At 38.1% G+C, this 21,439-nt stretch overlaps 4 protein-coding genes across 4 annotated transcripts; 2 read left to right on the forward strand and 2 right to left on the reverse strand.

Moving 5' to 3' along the window:
- The first annotated feature begins 633 nt into the window (after positions 1–633).
- On the forward strand, positions 634–3,476 carry LOC111484438 (zinc finger CCCH domain-containing protein 66-like). The gene is made up of 2 exons (XM_023131024.1): positions 634–755; positions 1,167–3,476. Exon 2 carries the CDS (start codon positions 1,198–1,200, stop codon positions 3,202–3,204), a length of 2,007 nt encoding a protein of 668 aa, XP_022986792.1. The 5' UTR covers positions 634–755; positions 1,167–1,197; the 3' UTR covers positions 3,205–3,476.
- A 952-nt stretch (positions 3,477–4,428) lies between these two features.
- LOC111484468 (internal alternative NAD(P)H-ubiquinone oxidoreductase A1, mitochondrial-like) lies at positions 4,429–7,525 on the reverse strand. The gene is made up of 8 exons (XM_023131084.1): positions 6,915–7,525; positions 6,505–6,718; positions 6,256–6,416; positions 5,977–6,042; positions 5,676–5,839; positions 5,117–5,231; positions 4,852–5,031; positions 4,429–4,784 (listed from the first exon to the last, which is right to left on the reverse strand). Exons 1-8 carry the CDS (start codon positions 7,362–7,364, stop codon positions 4,632–4,634), a joined length of 1,503 nt encoding a protein of 500 aa, XP_022986852.1. The 5' UTR covers positions 7,365–7,525; the 3' UTR covers positions 4,429–4,631.
- Positions 7,526–10,114: 2,589 nt separating this feature from the next.
- Positions 10,115–15,969, forward strand: LOC111484026. The gene is made up of 9 exons (XM_023130443.1): positions 10,115–10,235; positions 10,592–13,477; positions 13,553–13,679; positions 13,786–13,868; positions 14,121–14,365; positions 14,602–14,688; positions 14,773–14,872; positions 15,000–15,204; positions 15,293–15,969. Exons 1-9 carry the CDS (start codon positions 10,146–10,148, stop codon positions 15,349–15,351), a joined length of 3,882 nt encoding a protein of 1,293 aa, XP_022986211.1. The 5' UTR covers positions 10,115–10,145; the 3' UTR covers positions 15,352–15,969.
- Positions 15,970–16,148: 179 nt separating this feature from the next.
- Positions 16,149–19,941, reverse strand: LOC111484448 (asparagine synthetase [glutamine-hydrolyzing] 1-like). The gene is made up of 13 exons (XM_023131049.1): positions 19,741–19,941; positions 18,908–19,046; positions 18,684–18,779; positions 18,419–18,560; positions 18,128–18,318; positions 17,883–18,044; positions 17,708–17,788; positions 17,396–17,617; positions 17,168–17,302; positions 17,002–17,082; positions 16,836–16,922; positions 16,641–16,748; positions 16,149–16,563 (listed from the first exon to the last, which is right to left on the reverse strand). The coding sequence occupies exons 1-13, from the start codon at positions 19,818–19,820 to the stop codon at positions 16,324–16,326; spliced, it is 1,764 nt and encodes a 587-aa protein (XP_022986817.1). The 5' UTR covers positions 19,821–19,941; the 3' UTR covers positions 16,149–16,323.
- Between the last annotated feature and the right edge of the window lie 1,498 nt (positions 19,942–21,439).

The following is a 21,439-nucleotide window of genomic DNA, read 5'->3' on the forward strand; positions in this document are numbered from 1 at the left end:
CGACCCTTCGACTGAGGTCAAAGTGACCTGAACTCTACCTATAAAAGTCAAATCAAAGTCCAAAAGTCTAACGACCACCTTAGTTATGCGCCGAATGATTAATACTTGTTTATTTAATAAAATTGATGAATTTCAATCAAAAAGAAAAAAATTAATTGATTTATTGGTTATAAATTTTACAACGTAAAAAATTGAGATTAAAATTTTTAATTGAGAAATGGTTAGTTAAAAGGGTAAAAAATGAATTTACCACGTCATTCGCCGAGACGAAAAAACGCGCAAGGCGTGATGATCCGGAACATCAATACGGTCATTTTGGTGCACTATTTCTCCCAGTGTTACACTAACACGTGGCATACATTCAGTCACCTTACGTGGGGCCCACAATGGTATTATTATTTCGTATAATTTTTTGAATTTCCGCATTTGAGTTGCATTTCATTTGGGATTGAATTTGAGTTTCATTTCACAGAAGCAAATCAAAGACGAAGAAGACAAGAAAAAAAAATAATAATTAAAAAAAAAATTAAAAATTAAAAAGAAAGAAAAGAGTTTGAAGAGGACGGTGTGGCGGAGACCGAAGAGCTTTGGCTTATGCAGAAAATTAGTTTGGTCTTTTTTTACTTGAACCCAATAAAACTCCTATTTTCTTTCTAATCAGCTCGAAGTTCAGTTCAGAAACCAGGTCCAGCTCCGTCGGAGCTTCTCTTTTGATCTCCCTTTTGCCGCTGTCGGATCTTTTTCCTTCGTACGAGGTAAGTTTCGACAAGATTATGTGTTGTTTGAGCATGATTTTGAAATGGAGTTTTGAGATTTTAGTTAAATCGTTTGTGGTTAGCAGATAATTCATCGAATTCTCTGTATTTTGGTATTGGGAACAGTTTTTTAGTTTCTGGTAACTATCCGTTCCTGTTCTTTCATTCTTCTTTCTTGCCGTTATACCGGTAAACAAAAAAACAGGGGTTGTTTTTATTATGTCGTTTTGCTTGTTGGGTGTCGTGTTTTTTTGTTCTCTCTCCATTTCTACTTGATTTTGGATGGTTTTTCACCAATCTAAACTAATATACCTTCGTCTTTGGTGTTTGGTTTTTGTGGTTGATTTCTTGTTCAGTTTAGCTTATAGAATGTAATTTCTGAATGTGTTCCTGATGATTATATATGTGTAGAGATTTGGAGGTCTTAGAACGGATAGATTTGATGTGCTGCAATAGCAAATCTGTAAGCCCTAATTTCGTGATGAACGGTGGATTTAAGCAAGGGAATTTGGGGGTTTGTTTATCTGTTTTGCTGGAATTTTCAGCTACAGATGACCTTATTGGGTTTAGGAGTGCTGTTGAGGAACATGGTTATGATATTGATGAGGCAAGCTTGTGGTATGGGAGAAGTATTGGTTCAAAGAAGATGAGATATGAAGAAAGGACTCCTCTAATGGTTGCAGCCATGTTTGGGAGCTTGAATGTTCTGTCGTATATCGTTCACCGTGGTTGTGTCGATGTTAATCGGGCTTGTGGCTCTGATGGCCCGACGGCGCTACATTGTGCTGTTGCTGGTGGTTCTGCTGTTTCGGATCAGGTTGTTGAACTCTTGCTTGATGCGTCGGCTGATGCGAGTGCTGTCGATGCGAATGGTAATCAGCCTGGTGACTTGATTGGTCGTGATTTTAGTTTAGCTTCGTATTCAAGGAGAAAGGTATTACAACAATTGCTCAATGGTTGGGAAGAAGATGGCCTTGGGTCGTCGGAGGCGATATTTTATGAGATGGAAACGCTGGAGCCGGTGGAGGCTTCGAGCTCTTGGGCTGCAAGAGATGGGATGGAGAAGAAAGAGTATCGAGTTGATCTCTCACTTCCTGATATCAAGAATGAAATGTATAGCACAGATGAGTTTAGGATGTATACTTTTAAGATCAAACCGTGTACGAGAGCTTACTCTCATGATTGGACGGAGTGTCCGTTTGTTCACCCCGGGGAGAACGCGAGGAGGCGGGATCTAAGGAAATACCATTACAGCTGCGTCCTGTGCCCGGAATTCAGAAAGGGAACATGTAGACAGGGCGATGCGTGTGAATATGCTCATGGAATTTTTGAATGTTGGCTTCATCCTGCTCAATACCGTACCCGTCTTTGCAAGGACGAAACTGGATGCACCCGAAAAGTTTGTTTCTTTGCTCACAAACCGGAAGAGCTCCGCCCCTTGTATGCTTCAACGGGTTCTGCTGTACCGTCACCGAGATCAATCTGTGGTTCTTCATTAGACATGGCGGCGATCCGCTCACTTACCCTCGGTTCTCCTTCAGCTTTGATGCCTTCTTCATCGACTCCTCCTTTAACTCCTCCTACTGGAGTTTCTTCTCCAATGGGTGGAACCATGTGGCAGACTCAACCTCCGACCTTGCAGCTTCCAGGTAGCAGGTTGAAGGCATATTTGAACGCAAGAGACGTGGATTTAGACGTCGAGTTACTTTGTCTCGAAAGTCAGCGTCATCGACAAAAGCAGTTGATCGATGAGATATCGTGTCTACCTTCCCCTTCCAGATGGAACAATGGCTTGTCAACCACTGCACCTTTTCCATCCCCAAGGAGTAGAAATGGGGAGTTGAATGGACTTGGAGGCATGAAGCCTACGAACCTCGAGGAGTTTTTCGGGTCGGTAGATCCCGCAATGTTGCCTCAATTACAAGGACTTTCACTGGATTCTATGGGAACTCAAGTACAATCACCTTCCGGGATTCAGATGCGCCAAAGCCTGAATCAGTCTTTCCTCTCGAGCTATGCTAACAGCATTGGCTCCCCACCTGCAAGGTCGTCTCAACCATCCGTGTCTGCTGCAGCTAACGTTCTAAGTCCCAGGGGTGCGCTTTTCACCAACCGTAGCCAGAGCTTCATCGAACAGAATGCCATGCCTTCGAACCTATCGGATTGGGGTTCGCCCAATGGAAAGCTAGACTGGGGAATTCATGGAGAAGAACTCATCAAGCTAAGGAAATCTGCATCATATGGGTTTCAAGGCAGTTCTCTGGCAACGCCCACAATGCACGCTACCGCTCCCGAACCAGACGTGTCCTGGGTTCAGTCCTTGGTGAAGGATACTTCGAGCGAGAACTCGGTGCAGTTGAGCATGGAGCAGCAGAAACAGCAGCTTTGGCATCTTGACAATAGCGATTTGAAGCAAATGTACATGGAACAAGAGCAGCTAGTTGCTTGAGCTTTGGAGTTTGGCCCTTTTTTTTTTTTTTTTTTTTTTTTTTTGTGCTTCCATTTAATGGATTACTGATCTTATAATATTTTTTAAATGCTCATTGATATTCGTCATTTTAGGTAAGGGAGATTTTCCCCAAGCTAAAAGAATATTGTACCGAAAAGGATTAATCAAACCCGAGCAGAAAGGAATGTTTCTGCTCATTGCATAACTAATTCTTCTCGTTATTTCAAAAATTAGAATATTATATTTGACATTTCATAAACGTTTCTTAACTACTTTTTAACTAGAAGTACGTTAGAATTTTGGTGGGCAGAAAAGGTGACCTGAAACGAGTTAACGTTGTCCTATTCCAAGTCTTAATAGAATCAAAATCCCGACCTCCGTCCTAAATTTAACCGGTTGCCTTTCTGAAGTGCAATGGCAAAAAAGCTATGAGGATTCACCAATTAGCTTCAGCATCCAAAAGTTGAAAGCTAAAATTCAAAGTGGGAGAGGGATTATGGAGCACTACCAAAAAGGCCATCTTTCTAACTGCTTTAGTTCTTTTGTGGTGTTGGTAGTGGGAAGAGCACTGGATAAAGAAAGTAGGTTGCTATAAGATGAGCATAGGTATACCCCTTTATACTTCATAATCTAAATTTCATAACGATTTTCTTTTTGAAATTTAGACCTCTCGAAGATCTCGCTTATCATTACTCAAACAAAGCCAATTTTGCGAACCAAAACAAGTTTAAATAAGACACAATACAATACAATTCCATATCGATGAACTTGGTGGTGTTAAAGAATTTTCTAAAAATCGCCCAAGCTCACCATAAATAAATTTAGTCTTTTTTGGGCTTTCCCTTCTAAACTAAAACGAATCTACTGGGGAGAAGTTTCACACTCTTATAAAGAATGTTTTATTCTCCTCTCCAACCGACGTGAGATCTCACAATCCTCCTCCCTTGGGAGCTCAGCGTCCTCACTAACACACCACTCAATGTCTGACTCTGATAACATTTGTAACAACCCAAATCCACCGCTAACAAATATTGTCCACTTTAGCCCGTTACGTATCGTTGTCAGCTTCACAATTTTTAAAACGCATCTACTAGGGAGAAGTTTCTACACCCTTATAAAGAATGTTTCGTTCCCTCTTCAACCGATTCGAGATCTCACAATTCCTCTTTCACATCATCCTCTAAACTTAATATTCAAAAGCACGGATAAAGTTGCAGTACAAACTTAAATTTCCAATGATTGGCTTCATTTGGATTTCTAACAACATGCACTAATGCTTTGGATTTAACAAACTATACAGTGTGCTTCTGATGAGAAATAGCATTCGAACAGCCATCATTCAGATTTACATACAATCTGTGGCAATGAAAGTACGGCACATGATATTTAGTACGTGGAAAGGGGATGTTGAGTTCTTACCTCCAATTCTATATTCTGCTTATATCACGACCAAAGATGAAAGTTGTTGCCCAGTTCACTGCCACATACAATCTGTTCCTCCAGCTTATGACACGCGTTAGATAAGCCGAACGCCAAACGAACCAACTGATGAACCCCGCCATGGATAACCCCTTTGCTTCCTGTAGAAAACATTCGCAAGTAAGCCACCTAACTACATTGTATGTGAGAAAGAAAGGTAGCCCTTACTTTACTCTGCCTAAGGTCGACAAGAGCCTTGTATCTTCCAATAGTTGCCATGCTTCCGAGGTGCTTGTAGACAAAAGGCGCGCCAAGTTCCAAGTCTTTTCCGCTACTTGCTCGTGCGCCACCTTCTTTACCAATTTTATTCATCAAGGCTGCTAAATATTTGCCTTGCCGCTCTGCTACCTTCAGGATGCAGAAATGCAGTAAGAACTTGACATTTCATAGCTCATTCAGAAAACCCAGAATTTTTAGGAGCATCATAACTTACCTGGGCCAAAGCTGGAAGAACTTGTTTCCCTGTACTCTCTAGGAAACCACTGCAATCGCCTATTGCGAACACATCTTCCACAGAAGGAACACGTAACCACTCATCTATACCAATCCTACCAATATATAACCAGAAAAGTATCATCTCTCTAAGCAATATTTGGATTGATAATCGAAAAGTAAGCATAAATAGGAAACCTTAATCAGAAGTACAACGATTCTAGGACTTAAATAAAGATGACACGAACGTTGGGCCAAAGCAGATCATATGTGAGGGTAAAGATATAACTATATTGTCCATAACATATGAAGCTGAAATTAAACTTTTTTGGTGATAGATAGCGAGGTCAGTAAGCCCGAGGAGACGGAGATGGAGACGGAGACGGAGAATTTCCCTAAATATGAATGGATCCCCAACTGGTCTCAGAACAATTTGCCTATCTTAGAAGGAGGGTTACAGAAAAAGCAGCATGACATTTTCAAAACAATTGCTTGAAAGTTCTGAAATCTAAGAGGCAAACAAACATTTTGGATAAGAGGCAAACAAACGTTTAACTTACCTGCCACCAGGAGACTTTGGAACATCCAAGGAATTTACAAAAGGTGAGGGCCCAACACCAGTAGACCAAACTAACAGCCCATAAGGAACCTCAGAGCCATCATTGAGAATGATGGACTGAGGTTTAACATCTTTTACAATGCCGCGTACGAGTTGAACTCCGGACTGTGGGATACGAACAAATGAAATGAAAGAATTTCAAATTCAAAGCATCCTAAGAAATGTGAAATTGAAACCTGTTATGATTATGGCTTAAGGAATAAAATAGCATGACTTTGATGCATCGATTTTCCTACCCCTACCTTTGTCAATTGCTTAGTAGCATAGTGCCGAAGGCGATCATCGAAGGAAGACAATATCTCATTTGCCTGTTAAACGATTATACAAATACAAGCAAGTAAATCCCCTCGAAGTCTTAAAAACCTATCCAGTAAACTTCCCACACAATGCCAGAAATATTAGAAGCTCAACAACCTAGCATAGAGAAACAACTCGGCCGAAACTTCGAGAAATTGAGATCAATATGCACATGGTGTATTATGCATAAAGAATTCGATACTTGAGTTTGACGTTTTACAAACCTCGATCAAAGTAACTTGGATATAATCTTTCACATGAGCATATCTTTGAGTAACATCCTTAATGATAAAATCACTAAGTTCCCCACTGAATTCTACTCCAGTTGGACCTCCGCCAACAACAACACAGTGTAGAAGCCGACGCTTCTCTTCCTCTGAGATGCCTGCCAAGAACAAACTATTCAAATTATGTCCACTGAACAAAAGAAAAAAACACTATTGGCAAGTCTCATAAAACCATCTATTCTATACCAGGAACATCAGACAACATCAAGTTCAAAAGCAGCTTCCTACGAATTTCCTGGGCATGATAGACCTCACGAAGAAAAATGGCGTGTTCTTTGACACCATGAATCCCAAAAGTTAATGGCTGGGATCCCAAAGCTATGATCAACTTGTCATACGATAATTTAAACCTCCATGGTTCCAAAGTGTTCAATCCATCAGTGACCGTCTCACATTGCACCTTCAACAACAAGTGAAACAATCCCCTTCTCAGAAGGAAGTTAGAATCAGAGATTTTTCTTTCTGAAATTTTTAGTTCTCATCTTCTAGGTCTAACGAGGATTCATTCGATTCTAGTTTAAAAAACCAGAGAGATTTTAGCAAACTGTTCGCAATCGTAAACTTCAATGAAACAGTGACACAATTGCGAAGCATACCACATGTTCATCGGTGTTAACGCCAGTACAATTTGCAAGGAAGAAATAGGAACCAGGTTCGCGAGAAATGGCAGGCTGAATCCGGCCGATTGGTTCGGCGACGGATCTGAATTCCAGAGTTCCAACACAGGTGGAAGCTAGAAGAGGAGTGAATACCATATGGTTGCGAGGCGAAACGCAAACGACATCGTATATGCTAGTGTCCAATCCCTTCATCAATCTGCAACCTGCCCAACCAGATCCCAAAACCACCACCCTCGGCTTCTCGCCTTCTGCCGTCGGTCCGAGACCCGGCGGCTGAGCCACCACCGCATCGGAGCTAGCCTGAGAGCTAAAATGAGAGAGGAGGAAAGCGAACGGCGCCGTGGAAGGAAAAAATGGGTGTGGATTTTTGAATCTGAGTGATGCTTTAGTGGATGAAAGTTGCTTGAGATTCCTAAACCAGGCCATGGATGGAATCTTCACAGATTCTTCCTCCTCGTTCGAAGATTAAAAAGCGAAGATCTGGGGAACAATGAAAAGAAAAAGTGGTTTTTTCATTATCAAAAGCTCGGGATTTGATAGCTGCTTGATGTTAGCCAGTCATGTTCTACCCGCTAAAAGAAACGAAATTTCTAGTACCATCGAATTTTTTTTGCATATTATCCCCAATTTTTCTCATAAAATAAACATTTAATATTACATGGCACTTTTGTAATTTTACAGCGATTTCAAAGTATATAGATTTTAATAGTTTGCATATTCCATTGTTGAAGAAAAGCAATAATAAACTAAAAATATATATATTAATAAGTGCATATGTCAGTATCTGGTTTGACTTTGACTTTGCTAATTCAATCGTTATCATTTAATTTGTGGGACCCACTTTAAACGGGACCAGATTTCTCCCTGTTGGTAGAACCGGGAGCTACAATTATATTCTTTGATCTTCGCTTCCATTTATAAATATATATAAATTACATTTAAATTTATATTATGAAAAGTAATGATGGTATGATATTGTATACTTATCTGGAGTATAAACTCTCATGACTTTACTTTAGACTTCTGAAAATGCGTTATATCAATGGAAATAGTATTATTTGATTATAGACTCATGATTATTCCCTAAATTAGTCGATATGAGACTTTCATCCAACATCTCCCTTCGAACAAAGTACGTCTTCCCTTAATCAAGACTCGACTCTTTTTTTTTTTTTTTTGAGTCTTAGTCATTTTTTACTATGCCCTTGAAGAGCCTTGACTCCTTTTCGTTTGAAGTTTGTTCGACATTTGAGAATTCTATTGACATGACTAAGTTTAGGGCATGACTCTGATACCATGTTAAATGAACTCGATTCTCCACAATGGTATGATATTGTGATGTCCCACATTGGTTGGGGAGGAGAACAAATCACCATTTATAAGGGTGTGGAAACCTTCCCCTAACAAACGCGTTTTAAAGCCTCGAGAGAAAGCCCAAAGAGAACAATATCTGCTAGCGATGAATCTAGGTCATTACAAATGGTATTAGAGTCAAACACCGGACGATGTGCCATCCTTCTCGTTGTTCCTTAAAGGGGGTAGACACGAGACGGTGTGTCAGTAAGAACGCTAGGCCCCAAAGGGGGTGGATTTTGGGGTGGTCCCACATCGATTGGAGGAAGGAAGCGAGGACGCTAGCCATGAATGGGGTGGATTGTGGCCTTCTCATTGTTTCTCGAAGGGGGTAGACACGAGACGGTGTGCCAGTAAGGACGCTAGGCCCCAAAGGGGGTGGATTTGGGGGTGGTCAGGAAGGAAGGGAGGACGGTGGCCCTGAATGAGATGGATTGTGATGTCGGAGAACAAACTCCCCTCAAGGGAAACCCAAAGAAGAGATTGTGATGTCGGAGAACAAACTCTCCTAGAAGACAATATTTGCTAGCGGTGAATTTGGATTGTTACAAATATTGTCCACTTATCGTGTAGACTTTTTCGGTCATAATTGTTGACATACTCAAAATTAAAAGTTAATATTAACACAAAATTATATATATATATATATATATATATATATATATATATATATATATATATATATATATATATATATATATATATATATATCATCCTTCCAATATTACCTTTTTTTTTAAATTCATAATATTTTAATATAATATGTGAAATAAAATATTCCGTGTAGATTACCTTCCAAATTGGGAAGTTTTTACAATACAATTAGGATTATATTGGAGAAAATGTTTTAAAAATTCGTTATATCCAAGCATTTAATTTTTGAGAAATGCAAGGACTAAATACTAAATATAAATATTGTTTCTATTTAACTGTAACAGAATTCACCCATGCACAAAGGAGTTCAAATTCGTGCATTGAATTATATATATTTATTTAAATAAATTAAAGGACGATATTAATAATGATTTTGGCATTAAATTCTCTTAAATCTAACAAAATATATATATATATATATATATATATATATATTATACTGTTGAGGATTATTTAACATAAAAAAGGCAATTAACAATTTATATAAACAAAATTTATATGTTAAAAAACCATTTTTTCACTTTATTAAAATAAAAATTAATAAATAACTATTTAATTTCTTCTACCGTAAAAGCTAAAATAATTTTTTTTTGTCTACATACTTTCTCTCTCACAATAATAATAATTATTTAAAAAAGTATTTTAGCTTATTTAAAAAATGAAATATAATTTAAATTTAGTTTAATTATAAAATGTTAAATTTGTTAATAATCTATTTTTCGATAGGGAAAAAATTATAACGAAGGAAAAAATCTTTTAAAAAAATTAAAATTATTATTTATTAAAATATTTTTACTAATTTTTAACCTTATTTATATTTTCAGAAAAAAATCTGCATATTGATACGGAGATCCATATTGATACGGTGCGCTCTCTCCCAGCAGATTACGCACTTTTCGAATTCCATTTTTAAGCATTTAATTTTTAGGAAATGCATGGGATTACGAGAGAGAGAGAGAGATACGCACAAGAGTATTATAAAGAACGTATATTCGCGCCACGTAATCGGAATGATGACGTGGACCAATGGTTTCGAAGATTACAGATTAGTTACCATGAATACGGTCGCATGGGATCTCCCGTAGTATTTCCATCTCCGTTTCGTGGCTACCTTGGTGGCAAAGTATTAGAAAAGAGTGAACAGTTAATATTACAGGCCAGGCTACAGATTGGTTCTTCCGTTTTCTTCTCGCCGTATCAATGGCGGTCCTGCACCTTGAGGTACAGGGCGCTGGGAGGAAGAGGAAGCGCCGTGTAGAAAGAAGGCTTCTCGTTGATGAAAAAGTAGAGGTAATGTAACTCTGTTTCAGCCTTTAATGGTGTTTTGAGTCTTCGGATTGGAAATCGAGGGTACGGCTGGCTATTCTGATTTATTTTTCTTCGTTTTTATGCCGTTTTTGTATTGTTTTCTGAAATCAAGGTATTATCTGTTCCGCTTGTTTGATTATTTTGGGGTTCATTGGAGAACTTTTGAGGTTCATGAGGATTTTTTGCTTTGTTTGGTAATATTGTGTGTTTTTTTGCCTGTTATACATACTTTTTTGTGGTTTCGTCTTTGCGGAAAGAGATTGGGGATGTCTTTGTAGGTTTATAATGAGGCCTCTTTGTTTGTGAAATTTTGACATTATGAATGTCAATTATGGCAGATAAGGAGTTTGGAAGATGGCTTTCTTGGTTCTTGGCATGTTGGGACTATTATTACATGTAGCAATGGAGTTCGTCATGTTATGTACGATCATCTTCTTTGTAATGATGGTTCTGGTTTGCTTGTTGATGCTATTTCCGTTTCTGCTAATTTAGATGAGGTTAATTCCTTGAGTGGGAATACAAATGTTCGAGGATATATAAGGCCAATACCACCTATGGTTGAGTTTGGAAAGTGGGGTTTGCCATATGGACAGTGTGTTGATGTGAATTACCAGGATGCGTGGTGGGAAGGTGTTGTTTTTGATCACGAAGATGGTTCTGAAGAGAGAAGAATTTTCTTTCCAGATTTGGGGGATGAGTTGACTGTTGGAATTGGAACGTTGCGTATTACGCAGGATTGGAACGAGGCTACCGGGGATTGGCAGAGACGTGGGACTTGGTCGTTTCTTGAGTTAATGGATCAATGTGAGCAGGAATCCTATCTTCCAGTTTCTTTGAAGCAAATATGGTATGAAGTACGGGCAAAAGAAGATTTCATGAAGATTGGTGAGTGGACTTCTCCTATGAATGATTTGTGGAAGGAGTTGGTGATGGAGGTCATTGACGAAAATTTAGATATTACTCTAAAGGAAATGCTTCGGGTGTTCGAAATTTCTTCAAGTGTAAGATGTGAGTTTGGAAAAACTAATGACTGTGTCAACAAGAATCCTTCTATCAATTTTGTTGACTTTGATACAACTGCAGTTACTGGGGAATCTATAAAAAGTGATATGATGGTTAAGGATGATTTCAATCAGGAAAATGCATTTGATGCTCTGGGAGAAGTGCACACACATGATAGTTTGGATGCGGAGTTGCTAGATTCTGGTCCAAATTCTATTGATTTTCATCTATCTCAAGAAAAATCTCAACTAGATGATGATATCGAATCAAAAACTTCAAATGATTTAGATTTTTCCTGCCATGATGAAGCATTGTCTGTGCTGCCTAGAGGATCATCAACCATAGCTTCTGATTCTGAGGCATTTTCTGGTGCTAGTGGTTCCATTAGCTGTCAGCAACCACCAATTATCAAGCATAAAAATGTAAATAAACAGCTGAAATGTTTGGGACGTGGGAGGTCTGTTAATTGGGAAACTCTCAGTGCAACGATTCCTCTTGATGCTGCATCATGCCCTGATGCTGTTAAGGAATATTCAATTTGGGGCAAAGAAAAGGCTACACAAGCTTTGGCTGAAAATGCATGGAAGCATCTTTTACATCTTGGCTGGGAAATTGAATGCAGGACAGATAAGCCTACTTTTAGATATACCTCCCCTGATGGAAAGTGTTTCTATTCTCTTCTTCAGGTGTGCAATCTCTTGGAGGAACACTCCGTTGAGATCCCTCCATCTGTTTCCGGAAATGAAAGGAGAATCATGCATGACTCATGTCATGTGATACTCTCATCTAGTGCCCTTGAACAGAGAGAAAAGAGTTCAAGTCCCAACAACTGCTTTCCGACTACTCTCGACAGTTCTGGTGTTGTCCTAGGACAACCTGAACTTTTGCATAAAGCTGTCATGCACTACAATAAACGCTTTCCGACTACTCTCGACAGTTCTGGTGTTGTCTTAGGACAACCTGAACTTTTGCATAAAGCCGTCATGGACTACCATAACCGCTTTCCGACTACTCCCGACAGTTCTGGTGTTGTCTTAGAACAACCTGAACTTTTGCATAAAGCTGTCATGGACTACCATAACCTGAGTCAGTTAGGAAGAAATGGAGCCAAGGATGTGCTTAAAATGCAATCAGAAGCAAGGAGGCATCTATTATCTTTGGGATGGCATATGCTTGTCAAACAGAAAGGTAAAGGAGACAGGCAAAGATGGTGCTACACTTCACCTCTAGGCAGAAGTTGTATGACACTTTCAACCGCCTGCAAGATCTGTTTAGATGAAGAGGGTGTCTACAATCGTACCGACTCTCCTGTTAGAAGTATGGAAAATGTATTCATTATACAGAAGGCTGCGGGTCAGTTAGTTAGTAATAAAATTTACTCTGCACCAAGTAATATGGATGTACAGGAATGCTCGATGCCTTCAAATTCAATTAGAACATGTTGTGGAGAGTCTCCTAGAATATCTCCACCCAAAGGTTTCGAGGAATTTGGTCAAGATAAATTTCAAAGAACTAAAAAACCCAGGAGCATGGCTAATTTATTTTGTTTTTCACCTCACTTAGCTCAAAGCCAACATAATTTAGATGGTAAAGCATGTGAATCAGGCATCCAGACAGTATGCAAAAAGTATTTGAGGTCCACAAGAAGTCCTGGAGCAGTTAAGCAAAAATTGAACAGAGAAAGTGTACGTGCGAGTATCAATAAATTTTCAGTTGACATAGAACATAGGAGGTCTATGCGGGTGTCACGCTCAAGCAAAAGAGTTCATGAGGTGGTCACTCCAAGTCCTTCACACCACAACCCTAGAACAGTACTCTTCTGGTTGATAGACAACAATATGGTGTTGCCCAGGGCAAAGGTTTATTACTGTAGAGGGAAGGGCCTTCAACCAATGGCTGAAGGAAGGATATCTCGTGATGGGATCAAATGCTGCTGCTGTCAGAAGGTATTTACTATCAATGGTTTCGGAATACACGCTGGCGGTATTTCATCTCGATCGGCTGCAAATATACTGCTGGAAGATGGAAAATCTTTGTTAGAGTGCCAGATACTATGCAATAAAAAGACCTCGAACTTTATGAGCGAAGCATTTGATTGTATGAAAGGTGGCTATTCTAAAGGTGAGAATGACTATATCTGTTCAATTTGTCACTTTGGAGGCACATTAATTTTATGTGATCAGTGTCCATCATCATTCCACCAAAGCTGCCTGGGTTTACAGGTAGACATACCTATTCTTAGTTTCTTAGTTCAATATATTAGAAATTTGAGATTTGTTGACTGTTGACTGTTTTAGGACATTCCTGAAGGTGATTGGTTTTGTCCATCGTGTTGTTGTGGCATTTGTGGCCAGAACAATTTGAGTAAAGATGCCAATGTTGCTGATGACCCTTCCCTCACTTGTTATCAATGTGAACGTAAATGTAGGTACTTCATCTAAAAAGTCATTCATTACATAAGAACATGCATATTTTTTGAGAATAACCCACAAATATTGTCCGTTAATGCTCGGGTAGTTTCTTCGTGCAGATCATGTTGAATGCCTAAGGGAGACCAAAAAGTTTGGAATCCGTTCCAACACTTATTGGTTTTGTAACAAACAATGTAAAGTGGTAATTCTCAACCCTCTTCATTTCTTTAAAAGGTTGGACTGTCACGAGCTTACTACTCCATGTATTTTATAATATAAACTTGGATGATTTTGCATAATCTGACTTCATTGAGAATTGATTGCCTGAGAAGTTGATATATTGGGATACCATTTAAAATGCCTCGGCCGAGTAGCAAGTATTCCAGTGTTCAGTGTAATTAACGTTATGAAAATCATATAGTAAATATTCTTAGTCTTCCTTGTTTTGGTCCAGATATATTGTGGTCTCCAGCAGCTATTGGGAAAATCAATTCCAGTGTGTGGTGACAATCTAACCTGGTCACTACTAAAGGCCACAACCTCTGATACTGATTATTTCAATTCCCCTCACCTTGAGACCTTGACAGAAACCCAGAGCAAGCTCAATGTTGCTCTCTCTGTGATGCATGAATGTTTCAAACCAGTTAGGGAACATCACACGAGGAGAGACATTGCAGAGGACGTCATCTTTAGCAGAAGGTGAGACGTTCATTTTACAGTTGTTTTCGTTTCCTTCTTAAATGTATGCAGCGATTTGTACTCGGAAATTGGCAACCCCCTTTTGGTCTTTTTGTTCCCTTCTTACAAAATATATCAGAAAATGTAGATAGGATATCCGTGCTGGTTCTATATGTTCTTGGAAATAGATGGTTCATGATCAAAGCTTATGAGTTCTTTGCAATGTCCAGCTGATTTTGTTGTCTATGACTTTGCAGTTCAGAGCTTAAGCGGTTGAACTTTCAAGGTTTCTATACAGTCCTTTTAGAACGAAACGATGAATTAGTTAGTGTCGCTGCTATAAGGTGAGCACATATATCTCAGCTGTGGCGATAGGACCTAGAATTAAACATTCCTTTGATATGCCTTTCACTTTTTGTTCTCTCTAGGATCTATGGAGAGAAGGTCGCAGAAGTTCCACTCGTTGGCACTCGTTTTCAGTATCGCCGACTCGGCATGTGTCGTATTTTGATGAACGAGCTCGAAGAGGTAGTTGCACTCTAACATACATATGCTTTTCTTCATATCCATTATTTTTCTTAACCATTTTTTCTTCTACCAAACCTCTAGTGCTCAGAAACTATTGTACTTCTCATGATTTGACGTGTTTCTCCAGAGGCTGAGAGGACTGGGAGTTCAGAGGCTGATCTTACCAGCTGTTTCTAGTGTGCTCCATACATGGACTACTTCATTTGGATTTTCAAAGATGACTGATTCCGAGAGATTAGAGTTTCTTAATTACACTTTCCTGGATTTCCAGGAAACTGTAATGTGCCAGAAACTCTTGCAGAAGAACACAGTTGGGTCTAGCTCATTATCAGGTAACTAACTCATCAGATGCTTATATTAAGTGAAGTGTAATCTATAAACTTGGTTATAACGTGAGATCTCTATCACATTGTTTGGCAGGGAAGTCCCAAATTCACGATGATGCCAACGAGAACAGCAACGGTTCTGATGAGATTTGAAGATACAGTGTGAGAACTGAACTTTCATCCAACGACGCATGCTGAGAAGAGGAGTATCTTGAGTCAAGTACAAGAGGAGTACGTCCTCACCCCTCTCAAACTAATCTTACAAGAATGGAAAATGGAATTAAACTGCATCGACCACTGGTTATTTGTGTTGCAAAATAAGTGTTCTAGAGCTCTGTGATGCAAATATATCAGTGTTCTTCAATTTGATCTTTTACAAGACAATCATGGATCATATACGTAATTTGATGTGATTGGTTGAAGAGTTGTGGGGGAAACATGTTGACTGATTGTTCTTCCCCTTCTTAGGGGAAGCTAAAGAAAACCATCTTCAAAACAATACAAGCCACAACAAGAAATATCCGACGTGCTCAACCAGTCTACGTCGTGATTATTTCGACTACAGGCAGAGAAGAATTGTGCTATGACGCTCCGAACAGTGAAGAATGGGAAGGTGCATATAACCCATTTTCTAGAATTAGTTAGAATAGTTAGCAAGGGATTCAGGATTTTGTGTTTCTGTTCTCTTGTACAGAATAATTGCAGGAGAGAATTAGGAAGAAGCTCGTTTTCTAGGATGAGGTATTGTAAATTTTGATGATGGCTGAAATTAGACTATAGGGCTGAGATATATAATATATATAGAAACAGCTATTTACAAATAAAAAGATTCGTTTATTTGTCAACGACCAAGAGAACAGAAATTTGATTCAACTTTGCAATTCACGTAATCACATCAATTATATAATTATAATCTGCGTCCAGACATGCTTAAAAGGCAGAAAATCACATAATCCGAAGAATCCAAGAGAAGATGTAATAGATTCATAGAAAGTTTACTTGGAATGTCTCAAAATAATACTCTGCTCAAGATCCTTACTTTACATCACTCCTGTGCACTTAAACATGTACTTCAGAGGACATGATCTAATATCAAAGCAAGGTAGCCTACTACTACATCCTATACTAGCTGAGGATTTTTAATCCAGATGTACTCACCTCCATTCTTGGAATGGTATCGATCATCTTGGACGGGAGAATGCTGTTTACGTTGGTTGCCTCATCTGCATAAGCTGAAACATGAACTCCAAGCGCCGCTCTACCTGAAGGATCGAGATTTTTAGACCAAGCAGCATCCCACTCGACAGCCTTTGCTGTGCTGCATGCAATGCTTGGTCCTCCTGGAACGGTCAGCCGAGCTGAGTTCTGTAAAGCCATTGCAAAACTGGGTTAATGAAATTCATTCATATGGGTCAACAATGTTGTTGATGAAAGTAAATTACCTGTGGGAAGAACCTCTCGAATATGGTTCTGTAGTAGTAGGCTTCTTTGGATGTTGGTGTGTTTTGGGGGAAGATGTGTTCAGCGTTCTGCATCATTTTATCAGTCACCTGAAATCATGTATTGAGAAGTCATAATCAAGCAAAAGCACCGAATGAGTTCGTAAGGCAATAGAAGAGAAGGGGTTAGCAGATTACATGTTGAGCAGCATGGGATTTAAGGCCATCAATCCAACTATATCCAACACCATCACTGAATTGCTCCTTCTGTCTGTACAGAACACTCTGCATGCAGGAAAAAAGGGTCACATTCTAATCTAAGTTATGGTTTTTGAATGATACACTAAGGGGTTTTTCCTGAGACCTTAGGGAGATATGGCTGCTGTTCATCATCAAAAGCTCTCCTGAGGACCCATTTTTCAATTCTACCTTGTTCACGTTTGACCTGAAATAGATTAATGGATTAGAGGAGAAACGAAAAGGGCTACTACAAAGCTAAGAAGAAGACTTGGGGAAATTTATTTCTCTACCATTTTCCATTCTGGATCGATGGCCATTGCAACATTAATAAATTCCTTATCTAAAAATGGAACTCGAACTTCCAAGCCCCACGCTGAAGTTGCTTTGTTAGCTCTCAAGCAATCATACAGGTGAAGTTCCTTTATCTGCAAGCAAGAAAAAGAGTTCTTTGATAATAATGCAATTCCCTTCAACCAAACCATGAAAAATCGATCAGGGCTGTTCATAAAATCATATACCTTGCGACAACTTTCACGGTGAAACTCTTCCTTATTAGGAGCCTTGTGGAAGTACAGATATCCGCCAAAAATCTCATCAGCGCCTTCACCAGAAATCACCATCTTTACTCCTAGTGACTTAATCTTTCGTGCCATGAGAAACATAGGTGTGCTTGCCCTGATAGTAGTTACATCATATGTTTCTATATGGTAGATAACGTCTTCAATGGCATCAATCCCATCCTATTATAAAAGAAAATAACGATTGTAATATTATATCAACAAAAGGGGGATGCATATTTGTTGGCAAAGTTCTCGAGATATGTATCGTACCTGAACTGTGAAATGGAACTCGTGATGAACAGTTCCCAAAAAATCTGCAACTTCTCTAGCAGCCTTCAGATCCGGTGAACCCTGAACATCAGATGATCAGAGGACGAATCTTAAACGGCTCCCAGTATGCACATAATCGATAATTGTATGAACTTTAAGAGGAAAAGAAACCTACCTCAAGGCCAACACAGAAGGAATGGAGTTGTGTACCCCACTGCTTGGCAGCTCTTGTGCCGGCTAAGTGACGAGCAGTGATAGAGGCAACCAACGATGAATCTAGGCCACCAGATAGCAGAACTCCAAAAGGGACATCGGTCATCAGCCTTTTGATCACAGCCTGCATAATTTAGCATGTAAGCTCTTTATCCTAATAGAATCTCAGAACACGTTAATCTTAATCAAGTATCTTCCAATTCATACATTCTCCAATGCACGTCTCAGAACAAGTGGGTCATACGGGGTCGATGGAATACCCTCCGAGAACCAGGTTGGATTATACCATCTTTTGAATCCACCTTGCTTGCTAGAGTACAAGTGCCCAGGTGGAAAGGTCTCAAAATGTTCACAATCATCATTCAGCCCTTTGAGTTCCGAAGATATCCAGACTGAGCCTGATCATAATATAAAATAAAGAGCATTTAGAGACCATGTCAAAGGATCATAGATTAAACACAGGGACTAACGAAGGGGATTCAGAATTATTTTAGTTACCATCGAGTCCCCAGCCGATGTATAGGGAAGTAATTCCAATTGCATCCCGAGCGGCAATGAAACTGTTGTCACGCGTGTCCAAAAGAACGAAAGAGAACATTCCATCAAGCATGCCCACAAAATTCTCTCCATACTCTTCATACTACACAGACACCAAACGATATATATCTTAATCCCATCCACTTGAGCACAGCAAATGGGTAACTCGTGAAAAAAATCAGATTATTCGAGCAAAAATTATTCACATAATCATATCTGTTAATACCAGATGCGAGATAACATCGCAGTCACTGCCGGTTCGAAATTTGTGGTTCCTCAATTTCTTCCTCAGCTCCTCATGGTTGTATATCTCTCCGTTAACCTAATTTCAGGCAAACACTTTTGCTCATCAGAACGATAAGAGAGAGTGCTTTCGTGTGTCTGCTTCCCCTCTCATTTGGAAAAAACAACACACATCCATACAACGAAGAAGAAGGTAAGGGAGTGTACCGTGACGACAACGGACTTATCTTCATTATAAAGAGGTTGATCACCGGATGCAGGATCGATAATGGCTAAACGTTGATGCGTTAAGTAGCAATCGCCGTGCTGGTAGAGCCCACTCCAGTCTGGGCCACGGTGTTTCAATCTATCAAACCACAACAAGTCATTAAGTCTGTTCTGTGAAATTTATTCGATTAACCACTCGGATCAATAAACCTTCCGTTTTCTGCCTTAATATTATCCAACGTCGTTGTGGTAGGGATCCACATGTCTGATTCTCAGCCAAAATTTTAAAAGTTCAAAAGTTGAAAGGTCACAATCAGATACAGAGTTCTTTTTTTCACGGGAATCGCTGCATGGAAGGAAATGCCAAAATCGTACTAGAGATTACAAACTAAATATCATCAGAGTTCCGTTCGCTAACTATTTCCACAGACACTGGATTTGAAACACAGTTTAAACCTTCATAGGGAAAGTGTATTATATCATTCAAACTTCAAACCATCTCCATGCTTAATATGGACAAACATGCAGCAGCTTATATCAAACTCTAAATACAGATACAAAATGAATGTATCAAAAAAATTCCCCGATATCTGGAAGAAAAAAAAAAAAAAAAACTAAAACGATCATAGATGATGAGAAATGGATTTCCAGCAAATTATTTCGATTTTATTCGTTTTTTTTTACATTTTACAAAGTTAAAATGCTCCATTACTTCAAATATAATGTGCAGATAGCTATAAATAAAGCACCGACTGGTATACAGATAAAGAAACGAAATGAGAGAACGATGAGATCAACAAACAACGAAAATGCAGAGGAGATTAAGAACTTGCCGACGAGATAGTTCAAGAACACGAACACGTTTGGCCAGAGAATCATCGGCGCAACCAAGAACGGCAAGAATTCCACACATATTGACTAGAAAAAACTCAAAGAAAACTTCGAAGACGAAGAAGAAAAGGAGAGAGCAAAAACAGTTCAAAAAACAAAAAACGAATCGCAGAGATTAACACGTAGAATCGTCGGAAAGTGTTCAGAAACACCGCCGTTGGCCACGGATTTATAATGGCGCAATCCTGGTGAAAACGTCGTCGTTTCGGGTATTATCCAGACCGCAACCTACGTAGCTCCGGGACCACAGGCGAGGTGCCCTATTCAAGCGCCACGTGCATGTATTTAGTTGGATTTAGGAGGTCATTTATTGACCCTCGAAACTCCAATTTTCTCGTTTGGGTTTATCCATTTGGAAAAAGGTTGGAAATGCTGAGTCAGCACCGCTTGGGTAAAGAAAGGTCAGAGAAAATACAAAAAATAATGGACTCAGAACGGATAATTAAATTAATTTCCACCACTTTCAACTGTCCACGTGTTGCCTTCCTTCTGTTCACGTGGCTGACATATCCGTATACTTTTGGCGGTATTTTCTTTTCATAATTTATTATTATTATTTTCTTGAAAATGAACTTTGCTCTATCCATTTATATATATTATATATATATATATATATATATTTTAAATAATCAACCGACTCAGTCAAATTATATAATATTTAATTGAATTAATTTTTAATGTTCCATTTATATATAAATTATATTAAATAAATTATAACACAACAATAAACATTTTTAAAAATAAGGTAAGCAAAAAAAAAAAAAAAAAAAAATATTTTATTTAATTCTAATTTTCATGTATTTTAATTCAATTTAACACAAAATTAATAATTCAATTCGAGTTATTCGAGTTATTCGAGTTATTGTCATCACCGTGTCTTTTAAGCATCTCGAATATACATACGTCTCGAACGTAAACATAATATTGCAACAAAAAAAATTATTTTCCAAAAAAGAAAAAACAGTCAAATAAAGTAAATACGTTTTTTTTATGCAAATAACATATCATATTATATTATTTTATCCGGGAGAAATTGAAGTTGAAATTATTATTATTATTATATAGTAAACAAGATAATTACTACTCTACAAAACTATAATATTCAGGTTTTAATATTAAAATTTATTTTAGAAACAAATAAAAAAAATATAATTTCACTGTTTCTTCTTGTATAAGATAAAAATAAATACCACGGTAAAAAAAATGGTATTGGTTGGACTAAAATTTAAATATTATAATATATATATTAGTACAAATAAAATAAATTACTAAACAAAATTTAATATTATAATTTAATTTATTACCAACAAATACCACAATAGTTTTAATAGCATTATTTATATAGTATTGTTATTTTGCAATATTAATGAAAAAAAGGTTATTCCATATATGTCTTACGCGTACTTATCAAGAGTCGGTTGTAATGAAATTTATTAGAATTTGTATAAATTCGAAATTAAATCTATTAATACTATTAAATATTGGAATCAAATATATTATAATTAGTGATGTATATTTTTTATTTGATAACTAATTAAATTTTTTAATTAAAAATGTAATAGAGATTAAATTAATAAAAATATTTTAAATTTCATCTTTCATATAAATAAATATTAATAAATTTTCAAAAATTTGGTTAAC

Source organism: Cucurbita maxima, unplaced genomic scaffold (genome assembly GCF_002738345.1).
Source record: "Cucurbita maxima cultivar Rimu unplaced genomic scaffold, Cmax_1.0 Cma_Scf00009, whole genome shotgun sequence".
Classification (NCBI taxonomy): domain Eukaryota; kingdom Viridiplantae; phylum Streptophyta; class Magnoliopsida; order Cucurbitales; family Cucurbitaceae; genus Cucurbita; species Cucurbita maxima.